Source organism: Paramisgurnus dabryanus, chromosome 8 (assembly GCF_030506205.2).
Source record: "Paramisgurnus dabryanus chromosome 8, PD_genome_1.1, whole genome shotgun sequence".
Classification (NCBI taxonomy): domain Eukaryota; kingdom Metazoa; phylum Chordata; class Actinopteri; order Cypriniformes; family Cobitidae; genus Paramisgurnus; species Paramisgurnus dabryanus.
The window spans coordinates 22680526-22694981 of NC_133344.1; the positions used below are offsets into that span (position 1 = coordinate 22680526).

At 37.4% G+C, this 14456-nt stretch overlaps 1 protein-coding gene across 3 annotated transcripts in view; it reads right to left on the reverse strand.

Moving 5' to 3' along the window:
* Positions 1–14456, reverse strand: part of bcas3 (BCAS3 microtubule associated cell migration factor) — a 260836-nt gene that overhangs the window by 162331 nt on the left and 84049 nt on the right. For all 3 annotated transcript variants that reach the window (XM_065281017.2, XM_065281016.2, XM_065281018.2), the window contains 3 exons: positions 3317–3441; positions 2733–2898; positions 2178–2278 (listed from right to left, as the gene is read on the reverse strand). In XM_065281017.2, coding sequence (XP_065137089.1) covers positions 2178–2278; positions 2733–2898; positions 3317–3441 — 392 coding nt within the window. The remainder of the gene's footprint in view (positions 1–2177; positions 2279–2732; positions 2899–3316; positions 3442–14456) is intronic.

The window sequence follows — 14456 nt, forward strand, 5'->3', positions numbered from 1 at the left end:
AAGTAATTACAAAGACAGTCAATGGCAGCGTGATAACATTAGTGCCCATGGCAAAAGCCTTTGTGGCTTTCACTCTGTTCTAAAATTTTGTGAGTTGCCTCACTGCCTACATAGTGATGCTTTTAAGGCAGCACCCTAATGTCATGAAATAACAAAAGTGATCATTTAAAAAAAGTATGGGAGATGACAATAAGGGTTCCCACACCTTAGTTAACTTCAAATTTAAGGACCTTTCAAGGACTTTCCAGGTCCAATACCCTCAAATTCAAGGACTAAATGTGGGGACACATTTCAAGTAAGAGCAAGGTTACATCGTGTTACCTTTTAAGACACCTTGACACTTTGGGGACGTCTCCAGGGGTAAGTGCGTCTGAATGTGTATATGAAATTCAACCAATGGTGAGGCTTAACAACAAAGAAGTGACGCGGGAGCCAGGAAGTATGGCAAGGGAGACGCAGCGTCTCGTTCCCTTCTCAGGGAAGAACAGTTACATACGTAACCCGAGACACCTTCATGTGTCAACTATGCAAAAAACATTTTGGTATGAATCAACATTCGCATTTAATAGAGATAAAACCATATAAAGCGAACAGTTTAGCACGTGTGCTTAAAAGGCTAGAATTTTTATGATTTTATCCTACACTACACAGGGAATAATATGGATTTTTTTCCAGAAAACTTCTTGCATAAAATAGATTCAAGCACTTTCAATGACCTGTATCTATGTATGTATATTTTCAAAAACTTCCAGGGCCTTGAATTTTTTCCCCCAGATTCACAAACTTTCAAGGATTTCAAGGACCCGTGGGAACCCTGGGCAATAAAGGAATTGCAAGATGAACAATGCAATACTCTAATGGAAATAAATGTACACACGTCCCACACAAGTATTTTTTTCAGTCAATTGACTGTCAGCAACGCAAAGGTCATACAGTAGGTTCCTTCTCAGGAAACACATACTGATAAAAGAAATGTATAGATTAATGTTTACTCCAAGTTGTTTTGGATAAAAGCATAAAATGCTGCATGTAAGTATATAAATAAAGCAATGTCATACAGTAGCCCACTAGGTAGGAAACTGAACGGTTGTATTGAAATCAAGAAGTCTGTTTCTCCACACATCCGAGAAGCCTTTTGTACCATTTCCTCTTTTCACTCACTTTGAATATGACTCTGGTTTTTGGCTTACAGCGCGACACAATGCGAGGAGGAATTGAAGGTGGCAAGTCGTGGGCTGCCTGGCACACCGAGAGCCAGAGGCAATGGGCAAACATCGCCACATGCATGCACATATTCTCCCGCATCGCTAGATTATCAGGTTGGTGAGGTCCAGCTGAAACATAAGATCTTTGGCTTATTTTAATTGGACATTAATGTTAACGCGCTGAGCAAGCTCATTAATTCCTTTCGTTCCCCCTCCGGTGGGTGGCGTCCACGCCATCCTGCCATGACCTCTCACGCCCGGCTATTTCATCGCTCTGACACATGCATGGCGATTAGAGCAACTTCCTGAGAATATTCTACCCGTTAGGCCTTGAGCAGTTGGGCTTTAATGGCAGAGAAGAAATGTGAAGCTTGGCCCGAAGGACCCAGACAGCTAATTACTCATTAATGTTTATGATTATCCGGCTAACGCAACAATGCTCACTTATTCAAGATATATTAGATGTGTAGCCAACCGTGAGCTTTCTGCCCTCAAGTTGCGTTCTCCTGCCTTTCATATGTCAACCCAGAGTGCTCCCTTTCTCTCTATACTTATTATTAAATTACATGGGTTTAAAAGCACAGTAATTGGTTTAATTCGACGCTATGATGAGTTTCGACGACGTGACAAAGCCCTGATTCATGACACCACCGAATGAGGAAAATGCTTCACCGATGACCACGTCCACAGCAACCGTGAGGCTCATCTCCCGTGACCTTTAAAAAACTGCTGTGAGAGACTAAAACAGGGCAGACGGGAGAGATGGTGAGTTTACTGTGCATGGTTCTTGTGTTGTGGCGTGCCCTTAAAAAAAAAAGTCTGGGTGAGGCACAGCATGCGGCACCAATAACATTAAAAACAAACGGCTCCAGTGAGACAGGCAGTATTAATCAGCAGGTCATGCTATGTTACACTAAACTTTTTATGAGCTCCATGCTCACTACATCTCCCACCGTACACACACATACTTACAGCCGGCCATGAGGTATTGATAGTACTGCACAAAATCTGAGGCCAGCACCAAGGGGTGATTGCTGTTGAAAGGTGGTTGTAGCTCACTCCACTGCGGTGTCCTACGCAAAACAAACACAGAAATCAATTTAGGAAGCACATATCAAAGGGCCAGATGTATATAACAGTCTCCATCTGAGCTGTAATGGACTCAGCTCCTTGCAGTCTTGCGGACCTTCCATTTCTTGTCTCATGTGGGCAGCATAAGCTATTCAGTCTAGTAGACACAATCATTTAACATTTACAATTAGATCAGAAAGCCATTTTATAAGGCAACCCCTGCGTCTTTCTGCCCGCTTCCATTTCATGCATTATTGCATTAGGACAGCGTCTGGGTCGGTGACAAGCCGTGACGTTAATCATTTGCTTGCCGTTGACGTGCCCTCATTAGGGGGCCGTGTAAGCTGTTTTATGTAAATGATATGATTACAGTGGGTTGTCAGGTGCTTCTGTCTGGCTGAAGGTGAAGTATAATAGCAGGTGAATAGGTGTGGTGATAAAGCCTCAGGGAAAGACCTGGCAAGATTCCAGCAGGCTCTCGGACAGGTGTTCAGCTCGAGGGGCGTGTCGTCGCCTATCTTTTGCGCCGTGCTGATTGGCCGTGGCTCTAGCACGTGCTCCACCAGGTTTCCGTAGCAACTCAGGATGTAGAGCGATTCAACGACCGCCTGGCGAGACTGATCTGTCAGGGAGAAAAGTCAAAAACAAGTTTTTAAAGAATAAAATATTAACTTGAAACATGCTTTCAGATCTTTAGTTATCCATTTATAAGTCGAGGTAAAATATCACAATTTAATGCGCTAAGACAACTATAAGCCCAAACACAATGAAGTGGTGCTATATAAACATTGCTCTGTTTGTTTGGCAAGCCTTACAAGCCCAATATAGCACACACCCACATTGTGACTCATCAAATGAAGCAATTTTGGGACTCTGAATGATAGTGGATGAAAGGATAGTTTGAAAAAACTTCTGCGATTTCATTTAGAAATTGATTAAGTTAGCAAAAAATTATTATTATGTCCAAATAATACAAATTGTGTACAAATAATGCTCATAATAAGGTGTTTTATGTATAAACGTTCTAAGCAGTGTCAGACCTTTCTCTCTTTTCATGCTGGGGTTGGTGATGAACCAGGAACGAGAGGAGGCGAAGACTGCAGCCACACAGAACTCCCCACCAATAGACTTACTAGGTGAGATCTGAGGAGGCGGCTTGGCTTTGCTATAAAAAATGGACACAAATGAGAGAGACGGTAAAAGAAAGAAATAAAGAAAAGAAAAAAGGAAGGAAAGATAGAAAGATACACTTCAGAGTGATCTAACAGGAAATAAAAAACACAGCACTGATAAGACTCACAGTTGGGATGCAAAATTTCCTGCACATGAATGATATCCAAAAACAAAACGTGAACAAATACATAATGCATCACACATTCACATTTCATGCACATAAAACAAATTATCATCTTATAATTTCCCTCTGATTTCCAAAGTTTAAAAACGAACCATACTTTAATCTGTTTAACATAATTTGATTATATACTTAAAACGTTCAGATGTTTGTATACATGTATGAAAGAAAGATATACACACACAAGACTAAGCAAAAGTCTTAGGCAACCATTAGATTTGTTGTTTTTGCAATGGTATAGTGATGATATATAATTATTTATCAGTCTCTTTATTAGAATACAATCAGAAAACACAAGACATTTGTATGTAGTTATAAAAAAAGTATAAAAGTATAAGCTGAAGTGTCAAGTATTTAAGGTAAACTCCCCTTCCACTTGAGCAATAGAAAGGATCTCTTAAACCTTAAAGGAACAGTATGTAAGAAATTTATATCGATTAATCATAAAATGGCCCCAATATGTCACTAGACATTAAGAAATCATTTTCATTTCAAATACTTATATCACTGACAACAGTGGTATGGCCAGGATATTGTCATTTGAAAAGTGGAGTTGCAGCCCTCAACTGATGTTTATGTTGTCATTTTGTGTATTGGCCACCAGTTGTGTCATTGCAGTACCAGTTTTAGCCACAAGTTTTGTGATTGCAATACCAGTTTTGGCCACAATCCTACATACTGTTCCTTTAATGAAATCTTAATTTCTAATTCTAATTAAATGTGACAAGAAAGGTCACACTAAATACTGACTTTAAAAATGTAGTTCTAAAATGTTTGTGTGTGTGTGGGTGTGTACATATTTCATGTATTTTCTGTTAGTATCTTAATAAAATGAGTAAAAAAATAAAAATGCATAGACATAAACATAGACATATTCTAAAACAACAAAGCTGGCGGTGATGGGCTAAAACTTTTGCACAGCACTGTAAATAAAGTATATATGTAAAATTACTGCAGTGGTACATATAGACCGTTTCATCGGGCGCACGTGCGGTGATGCAATAAGCGTCTGGTCCAAACTTTACTTCCGGTTTCTGTTTGTTTAATGGTCTGACTAGTTGCTGAAACTGAACTCTTAAATAAATACCTCGTCGAAAATAATAAATGTTTTGGTTCCTATGTAATCTACTGTATGTGTTGTTTATTTTGCTTGTTATATAAATAAACTACTTTAAAAGGACTTTGTCATTATTTATTCTTCAAAGAGTTTACCGGAAGTTACGTGATGACCACGAAAACCGCGTGTTTATGTTGTTACTGCTGAAACCGTATATTCCCATATCAAACCATTCATGGTTTCGGTACGTCGCAGACAATGACACAAATAGTGTTATATCCACTGATCTATATAAATGACTGGATTGAACATAGAACGCTTGAAGTAACTGCGTGAGGTGAAGCCAGCGCAGAGTTCGAGCCGCCATCTTGGTATACCCAACCGGCAGAGAGCGTCATTGACTTCCATTCAAAATCATGATTAAAATGTACCCCCTTTACAGCGTATCTGTTACACAAGGTTAATTTTTAGGATATGTGTACGTTAATTATTTGTTAATTCTGGTGTTATTTGCAATGTTTATGTTTTAATCGGGCAGGATAATGGATTTATAAAAAAACGTTAAGGTGAGTGTGTCTGTTGCATTTGTTAATGACACGGGTATAAATAAAGTTTTTTTTGACATTCAGCTACACTGTGACGGTCAGCGTTATTTCTCTAAATAAGTTTAGGTAACTTGTAAGTTTAGATAACATAAATACAAAACTAGCAAATTATTGCATGCACATACGGTACAAAGCATGATTATTTATTTAGATTTCAGAATGAGTACGTTTATTGTCATTAATAATAAATATGCTGCGGTCTGTCTGCTGATCTGATACTGTAATAAAGATGAATGTATAATAACTGATTAAAACGCAAAATGTACAACTTTCAGTAAATAACTATTTACATGCTTTGGACGTTTGTGTTGTAATAATGTACAGGGTAACTTCACATATAAAAACGAAGACGAGTAAAGTGATGTTTTATTATTAAAATCTGATAACGTCCATTGATTTAAAAGAATGTTTGGGTATACCAACATGGCGGCGCAGTGGCTTCACAAGTGTGACGTCATGCGCAATCCAGTCATTTATATAGATCAGTGGTTATATCCTAAATTGTGCCACATTATTTTCTCTGCTTAATTTTTTATGGTTTAAACGTGATGACTTTGAACCATTGTGCTGGCATAGTACAGTAAATAAGTGTCAAAAAAATGTTTAGACAATATCTGGGTATTCATCAAAAATGAAGCGTTAATAAAGCATGTCAGAATTGTACTCGTATAACACATATTACTTGCTAATAATTCAATAAGAATGTACTTAACTACATACAGTACATAGGCTACGCTACGTAAGGTGATTTCGGACACAGATCCATTTTAGGATCATATCTAAATTGTCTGAATGCCCTGTAGCTTAACAGCGCACATGTAACTTCCGACACATGTACAGTCGTTGTTTGTAATGTAATAATGGCTATAATTTTATTTCACAGTATTTTAAAAATACACTTTCGTTCGCAAATCAATTTTTTTCTACAGTTGACAAAATCAGAAAAACATAGCCTCAATGCATCAATGTCAGATTTAGTTTTTTACATTTCAATTTAGTGAGTATAATGGTGCTGTTAAAGCTAAACACACACACGCTGCAGGCGTCTAGACGGTGCAGATACCACATAATGGCTGTCATTTGTTTATAAATCAGCTTCAAATGGAGGCTCTTAAGCTGCTCTGGAAGACCTCGCTTTGACTTGCCATTTGAAAAAAATATTAGGGCCTATTGAATTTTTATTTATGGCAGCAACATTTGATGAAGCAACAAGAGAAAATGGCTAAGCACTGTGATAAGGGCTCACATATGGAATTCATCCGAGAACAGTAGCTGTGCAGTATTATTGTCTGACTAACCAACACGGTAAATTTGCCCTCTGTACCTTAAATGTATAAGAGACACACTCCCAAAAAAATAAATACTAGCTGTCTGCCACAGTACTAGAATCTAGATGCTATCAATCACACACACTCAAACACACACAAATGGATGTGAAAGGGTTAAATAAAATGCCTATGCATTATTTTTGTAATGGAAAACTTAAAGAATACCGACTCTGGCTCTTTTTCTTTATAATGAAAGTGAATGATGACCGAGGCTTTCACTCACTAAGATCTCCTTTTGAGTTTCATTGAAGAAAGAGAAAATCGCATGGTTTGGATCAACATGACAGTGAAACTAATGCCAAATTTTATTTTTGGCTAAACTAACCCTTAAAAATACTTTGAATACAGCAAGTCTGACCCAAACCTCCTGTTTGCAGAAAAGATGCATGAACACGGTACAAAAACTCCTCATCAAGCTATTTCATGAGGTCTTTACAAATAAGGGAACTGTCGATTGTAATGAAATCCTTCTATCTAGAGCGTGAAGTCTGGACTGGGAGTTAATGTGGATGGATTGTCCAGTGTTTGAACCGAGACTCTCCAGCCTTGCATTACGCTAATAGGTGTTGAGTGACCTGTTGCTTAGCTGCAATCTCACTCCGTAACTTCCTTTAAAACTGTCATCAAGTCGTAAATTACACTCAGGACGAGGAGTGAAGCTGACATCTTTGTTTAACCGACACCAGGCGAGGGTTCTTGGTTGGCGAGGATTAAAGACAAAAAAAAAACATTCAAAATTTTGGGAAAGATACTGGCGCGTGTTTATTGGTGTTGGATGCAGGTTGGGCCTGCATAACTAAATAACTACAGTGCGGTGTGCGCTGTTGACAGGGAGATATGAGCAGTTTGTCAGTATATCACCTTGCCTGGAGTTACCGTGGTTCACGCTGTCTGTCAGTGTAAAACAGGAGATATAGTCCTAAACAAACATACAGAACCGCCAAAGGATGTGAGTAAAAAAACATAGTTTCCTTTTTTCCAAAAAAGGCAGGATTCCCAAGCGGGCCTGATATAATGAGACAGCAGACATTTTTGATGTCAGATAACTGTTGCTTTGGCCTAAACATCAGTGACCATAGAGGAAAAAAGTGGAGACTACCTCAAAGAAACTTGTAAATCCTTCCTGCCATCTGCAGAGATCATGGATGCCGGGAAAGTGAATGAGCTTAGCGGTTTTCCAGGCTGGAATGCTGGTGAATAGTTTATGTATTGAACAAAATGTAGATTATTATCTTTTACTGTATTTTACTGCTTACTTGTACACCAAAGATGGTCCTAAAGATTGGCTTTTTTTGGAAAAATATAAAGAAAGTGCTCACAGCTGCTTTGAATAATAAAGGCAATGTGAATTCAGTGCAACTAAACATTTATTTCTATAAAATCACATGCCGACCCTGTTCACCACAAACTTCGAATACTTTCTCAATGCCTTTTTAGTACTAAGTGCTTTGCATAACAGATCTGAAAATGACATTATTCTTAATATAAATTTCAAGGTTTATAATAATCTTGCAAGTACCAATGATGAGACCAAAAACATCAGCTAAAAGCCAGGCATAGCTTCGGACTCTCCGCCAAAAAAGCTGAGAGCTCATCTGCCAGTGGATTTCTGAAGCCGGCCAAGTATGGAAAAAGCTCTTTGAAGAGGCTTTGGTTAGGAGGCGATTTGGTCAACATGTTCTTCTTTGAGTGCACGATGGAGATGGATGATGGTGTTTTTTGTGCCTTTTACACTGCATCTAAAATTCCTTAAACCAACCGCTGGAGTTTTGAAATCACTCTTTCCGTCTTGGTCTCACTTAAAGTGGCTAGAGAACATGACTCGAGTTGCAGTGATTCAGCAGATCGAGTGAACGTATTATTCTAGATAAATATTGGCATGGCGAGTCACTTACAAAAAACACATCCTAAAATCAATAAATTATAAAGCATAAACATATTTAGTTAGATGGAAGAGAGGAGAAGACGGACGTTATTAAAGAAATGCTAAATTCATCCTAAACCCAACCACGTTGGCATTTTCATTGCAACTTCAAGAGGCTTTGAATTTTCCCCCTCTAATTCACTGAAAAGACTTCTTGCATGTCATTTCCACTTTAAATTAAACATATGAGGAATCTTGACTTGGCCTAATAGCTTTTCCTCAAGGGCATAATTTAATCTGTGATGTCCACTATCAAAGCCCCTTCACATTACAGTCCTGGTCACAGACGAGGCGCCATCGATGGAAAGGACAACCTCCATTTGTTTTCATAGCTTGCAGCAAACAATTCATGAATGCTCTTTTGCTCAATTCTGTCATTTATGCGAGCGTATAGATCTCACTCCAACTTATTAGAGGACACCAGTCAATTTTATAAAGAAACATTATGATGTTTTTTCCCACTGACAGTTTGTATGGAACGCTAATTTACACGCTTGACCATATGGTTGGTGTACATCAGGCATTGGGGTCTGCATTCTTGAAAGGGTCGTGCAGAACGTAGACATATCTCTCAACATGTCACATTTATTTTCTTACAGCAGCTTATCATCGGATATGGCTAAGGGAACGCAGCCACGGTGCACACACGCTACCCCGCTTATCACAGCCATTCGTGAGGCCGACATCAAAAAAATAAAAGAGGAATAGAAACTTTTCCCCTCCATTTCCAGTGTTCCACCTCATTGGGATTTTGTTGAGGAAGGTGCATGATTTGGCTCGAGTTTCCTTTTCCTTGGAAATATGCTGGCAAATACAGTATGCGTTGCCCAGCTGTTTGTTTCAAGCCAGCAGGTTCAGAGGCTTGTTTATTCTTTTCTTTAAAGTACTAAAAGGTTTACGTTGCATGGACAAAGGAAAACCTGTCAACAATGTTTCCATAAATCCAGATGATTCAAAATTTTCTGAATATATGCTCTTGAATTTTTCTAGTCTGTCTACTTCTTTCTCTCGTCTGTAAAACTTTTTTCGATAAATGTTTACCCTTTGTTCCTTTGTGGGGATCATTTACATCATAACTTTTCAAAGGCTACCATCCCAGTTTTTGTACCGAGAGTGTATGCTATTAAACATACTCTTTAATCACATGTTACAGTTAACTTTAATCAATCAATCAAACATTTAAATGTGAATGTAGAGTTCAAGTTGCACCGCTCATTCAAGATGAAACCATGGGGAATATCTAGATTTATAACGTTAATGACGAGGCTTTGAAACGCATACGTCCTCTGAGATCACAGCAGAGCGGGACAGGAAAAAGATCTAATTAAAACGTATGTGAGGACACCACAACAAAAATTGAAACCGAAGCCGGAGGAGCTCTGGTAGTGTGTAAGGACAACAGCACATGTGATTCATTTGTTTTGGATGAGGGACACAGAAAGCTGAAGAGGAAGTTCGTTTTGCCAAGATCTTTGAGGCTACACCTAAAAAATTATTTCATAATGATACAAAGTGTTTGATTTTGTCTGAATGAATGCAACTGTAATTTCAGTACAGTAAATCAAATACCATTTAAAAACTGATTCTTGCTGTAAGTACTACATATTAAAACTAGATCTTTATGAAGCTTTAGATCCCGCACAGGGCTTATACTAATCCCAAACTAAAATGCATGTTTAAAAACAGCTTGCACTTACATATCTTAACATAAATCATTGCCATTATTTTGTTTTAAGATGCACACCGAAATTGTTTTTTGTAAGGTATATTTGTAAAAACTACATAAATATAAAGGCCTAGTCCTAGATTAATCTAGGACCCATAGGCCTGGTTTCACAGCTAAAGCCAGGTCTAGGTCTTAGTTAAATTAAAAAGCACCTATTTCATTCTTAAAAAACACATTATTTTCCACATACTGTATATTTTTGTAGCTCCAGATTTCACTCTCTTCTTGAAACGCACAGATTTGAAAAGCTCTGTGTCCCTGATTGGCCAGTTAATCTGTAGATTGTTATTGGCCTCTGATGTCAGACTGAAACATGATGCTCCTTGCCATGTTTGAAAGATTCGGTTGCTAACATGAGTTAACTTACAGGCTGTAAGAAGCGGGAGGAATTATGATAATGTCGGTCATGTCTACATCACCAATCCCAGGAAGTAAACTGTTGCCTTCAATCCGTGTGTTTGTTGTAGTCCAAGAAAAAGACATCATTGTTACTTTGGGGTTTATACCTTTTGCATATCCATGTACTAACACACACTTACACACCAAAGGAAATTTGAATCGGACAGTATGTGCTCTTTAAGATGTTTAAGCATCTTTTATAATCATGCCTTAAAAAGAAGTTGCTGGTGTATCTTGAGAAAAATTAATGGCACTGGCATATTTTAAGATTTGTCAAATCTGACTTAAGATTTGTCAAATCTGACTTAAGATTTGTCAAATCTGACTTAAGATTTGTCAAATCTGACTTAAGATTTGTCAAATCTGACTTAAGATTTGTCAAATCTGACTTAAGATTTGTCAAATCTGACTTAAGATTTGTCAAATCTGACTTAAGATTTGTCAAATCTGACTTAAGATTTGTCAAATCTGACTTAAGATTTGTCAAATCTGACTTAAGATTTGTCAAATCTGACTTAAGATTTGTCAAATCTGACTTAAGATTTGTCAAACTGACTTAAGATTTGTCAAATCTGACTTAAGATTTGTCAAATCTGACTTAAGATTTGTCAAATCTGACTTAAGATTTGTCAAATCTGACTTAAGATTTGTCAAATCTGACTTAAGATTTGTCAAATCTGACTTAAGATTTGTCAAATCTGACTTAAGATTTGTCAAATCTGACTTAAGATTTGTCAAATCTGACTTAAGATTTGTCAAATCTGACTTAAGATTTGTCAAATCTGACTTAAGATTTGTCAAACTGACTTAAGATTTGTCAAACTGACTTAAGATTTGTCAAATCTGACTTAAGATTTGTCAAATCTGACTTAAGATTTGTCAAATCTGACTTAAGATTTGTCAAATCTGATTTAAGATTTGTCAAATCTGACTTAAGATTTGTCAAATCTGACTTAAGATTTGTCAAATCTGACTTAAGATTTGTCAAATCTGACTTAAGATTTGTCAAATCTGACTTAAGATTTGTCAAATCTGACTTAAGATTTGTCAAATCTGACTTAAGATTTGTCAAATCTGACTTAAGATTTGTCAAATCTGACTTAAGATTTGTCAAATCTGACTTAAGATTTATCAAATCTGACTTAAGATTTGTCAAATCTGACTTAAGATTTGTCAAATCTGACTTAAGATTTGTCAAATGTGACAAATCTTAAAATATGCCAGTGCCATTGATTTTTCTCAAGATACACCGGCAATGTATTTTTAAGGCATGTTAAGTTCAGTTGAGACAGCTCAAACGTGTTTTAAGCTAGGACTAGCCCTAAGACTTGTCTGTGAAACCGGGGGATAAAGTTTAAGCCGGAAGTCATTCATTTTCAATGAGAGCCAACGACGAGCTCTGTCGAACAGCGGAGCGGCGCATCATGTACGGTGTGAGCAACGAGGAGAGTTTAAAACAGCTATCAACTAATGAGCTATGACACGGTTCGGATGCAACCAATCGGAAGGCAGAAACGTTCGGTGACAACCAATCGGAAGACGGAAACCTCCACGTGAGGGGATTCCAGAGAATGCATTCGAGCGTCAGAGCATCCACTACACCTTTTCTATAGCGTCGTTAGTTTAGGGCAGCCAGAGCTTTTATTGACGCTCTCGCCGGTGGCGGTGTGTAAGTACAGTTATAGAGCTTTACACCATATTTCCTTTCTCTACTTCTCAAATGTGTGTACCGTATATATAGCTTCAATAATATTTAAAGACAATAATAACAACGATTATCCTATTTATTGTGTAAAGTAGCTATTAGTTAATCTACTAAAACCTAATTAAATGTTCACATGAAGTAAAAAAATTACTTACTGCAACTTTAATGCACAGAGCTCCAGCATCATCTTTTTACCCTTATTCCAAATGTCACTGGCCAATAAAATCATAATGACAATAACATGAATGTGAACACAAAAGGCATTTTTGGATAAACAATCCTTGTTTTGGAAAAATGAATCACTTTGAAGAGAAGGTTCGTTTAAACCGCAGGATGGCCTGACAAACACAAATCTGATGTCTAACATAGCAAAACACAATATTTTGTGATAAACGTCAGAAGAAAAACTCTTTCCTCTCTCCCAATGACACCAACGCAGACTGTTCTAACTAAAACGTCTTAGATCTTCGCTTTTGACCGACAAATGCTTTTTATATAATTCACTAATGTGTCTACTTTGTCATTTAATAGAACATTTACACAACGGCCTTGCTTTCAACTTACATTACAGTTCCATTATACAGACAATCTTTTCAATTAAAACAAATTAGGTTAGCAATGAAAAATACACAAAAGCTTGTGTGGCCATAAGAAATCTGGCAGTACAGTCAAACAGCGATCCACATACAAAAAGGGAACAAAAAAAAGGAACAAAAAAGCACATCTTTCAATTCCTCCCACAGCGTGCTAGAATAAACTGAAAAGAAACCAAGAAAAGGTTTTCGGAAATCAATGAAAGATGGAACGAACGCAGTCGTATGCTGAAGCGATGGGAAAGCATGCTGGAAGTGAATTGGAAAAACTCACCATGGAGTTTTAATGGAAAAACATCCAGCCCCAAACAGGTAGGGTCTTCATGACGGAAAAGATACACAGAGATAGATGGAAAAAGCATTAATATTGATTGGACTGGGCAAACAACAATAGCAGATTTTAATGCAACTTATACTTTCTTACCAGAGGAAAACATGTCAAATAAATCAGTTATTGTTATCTCAACTCTCTCAAACTTGCTGGTATTCAGTCGCATGAGGTAAATATCCAATGTTTCAATAGACGGCTTATAAAGCTTTTCTTTAAAATAAGAAACTGTTTAATATTAAAGAGTTACAGTAGTACAGACAGAAAGTGGGTTCCTGATTTTCAGCCAGACCAATGGATGACCGTAAACATTTTACAACCAAAAGCGTTTCCCAACAGCAATAAAAAGAAAACAAATTCAACTTTGTTACCCTCTGGCAGAAGTCGTCGTACATATGACAGCCCATTGAATGAGTTTACTATTTAGTAGGGCTGAATCGCTGTCTGTGAAACAAAACCGTATAGTTTAGAAAAGACATTGGATCTTTTCTACTTTATATAACTGATTTATAATTAAGAATTTGCCAGACCAAATCAAATGCGAGCGATCACTAAATAATTATAAACAATGGTCATTGTTTTTCCCATTATAAACAATGATTTACATTTATACACAAGGCTTAAAATACTCAAACATCACAGCGGATCTAAATCTAAACAATCAACGGGTTGCTTGGTTGCATTTCAAGTGGAAATTACTGCTTTATATTTAAGCGAGACACTTCAGCTGAATGAACTCAGTAAATATCCAGCTGTGACAATGGATGGACGCCAAAGTTAAATGAATGAGTTTCCATGGAGACGGTTAAATGCTAAAATACATGTTTGTTTAGCTGCATTGTTAGCGTGACTGTGAAATAAGTTAAGTGTTACAAGAGATTACGAAAATGACATCTGCAGTGAAATAAGTAGGACAACACTGTATTATCTATCACAACACACTTGTGTATTTTTAACAGGCTTAGACCCGACTTTATAACAATAAAAAAGCAAGCCAAAAGCAGATTTCATCCAAATCCGTAGAGTGCTATGAGTGTACATCTATTAACAGGAAGCAAAAGGAAGTCACATGATGACAGTATGTGGTCGCCAAGGGCAACAACTTCACTTCAATAATCTTTAACAGGTTTACCTCCATGCTCGCGAGTGTGTCGCACTTCC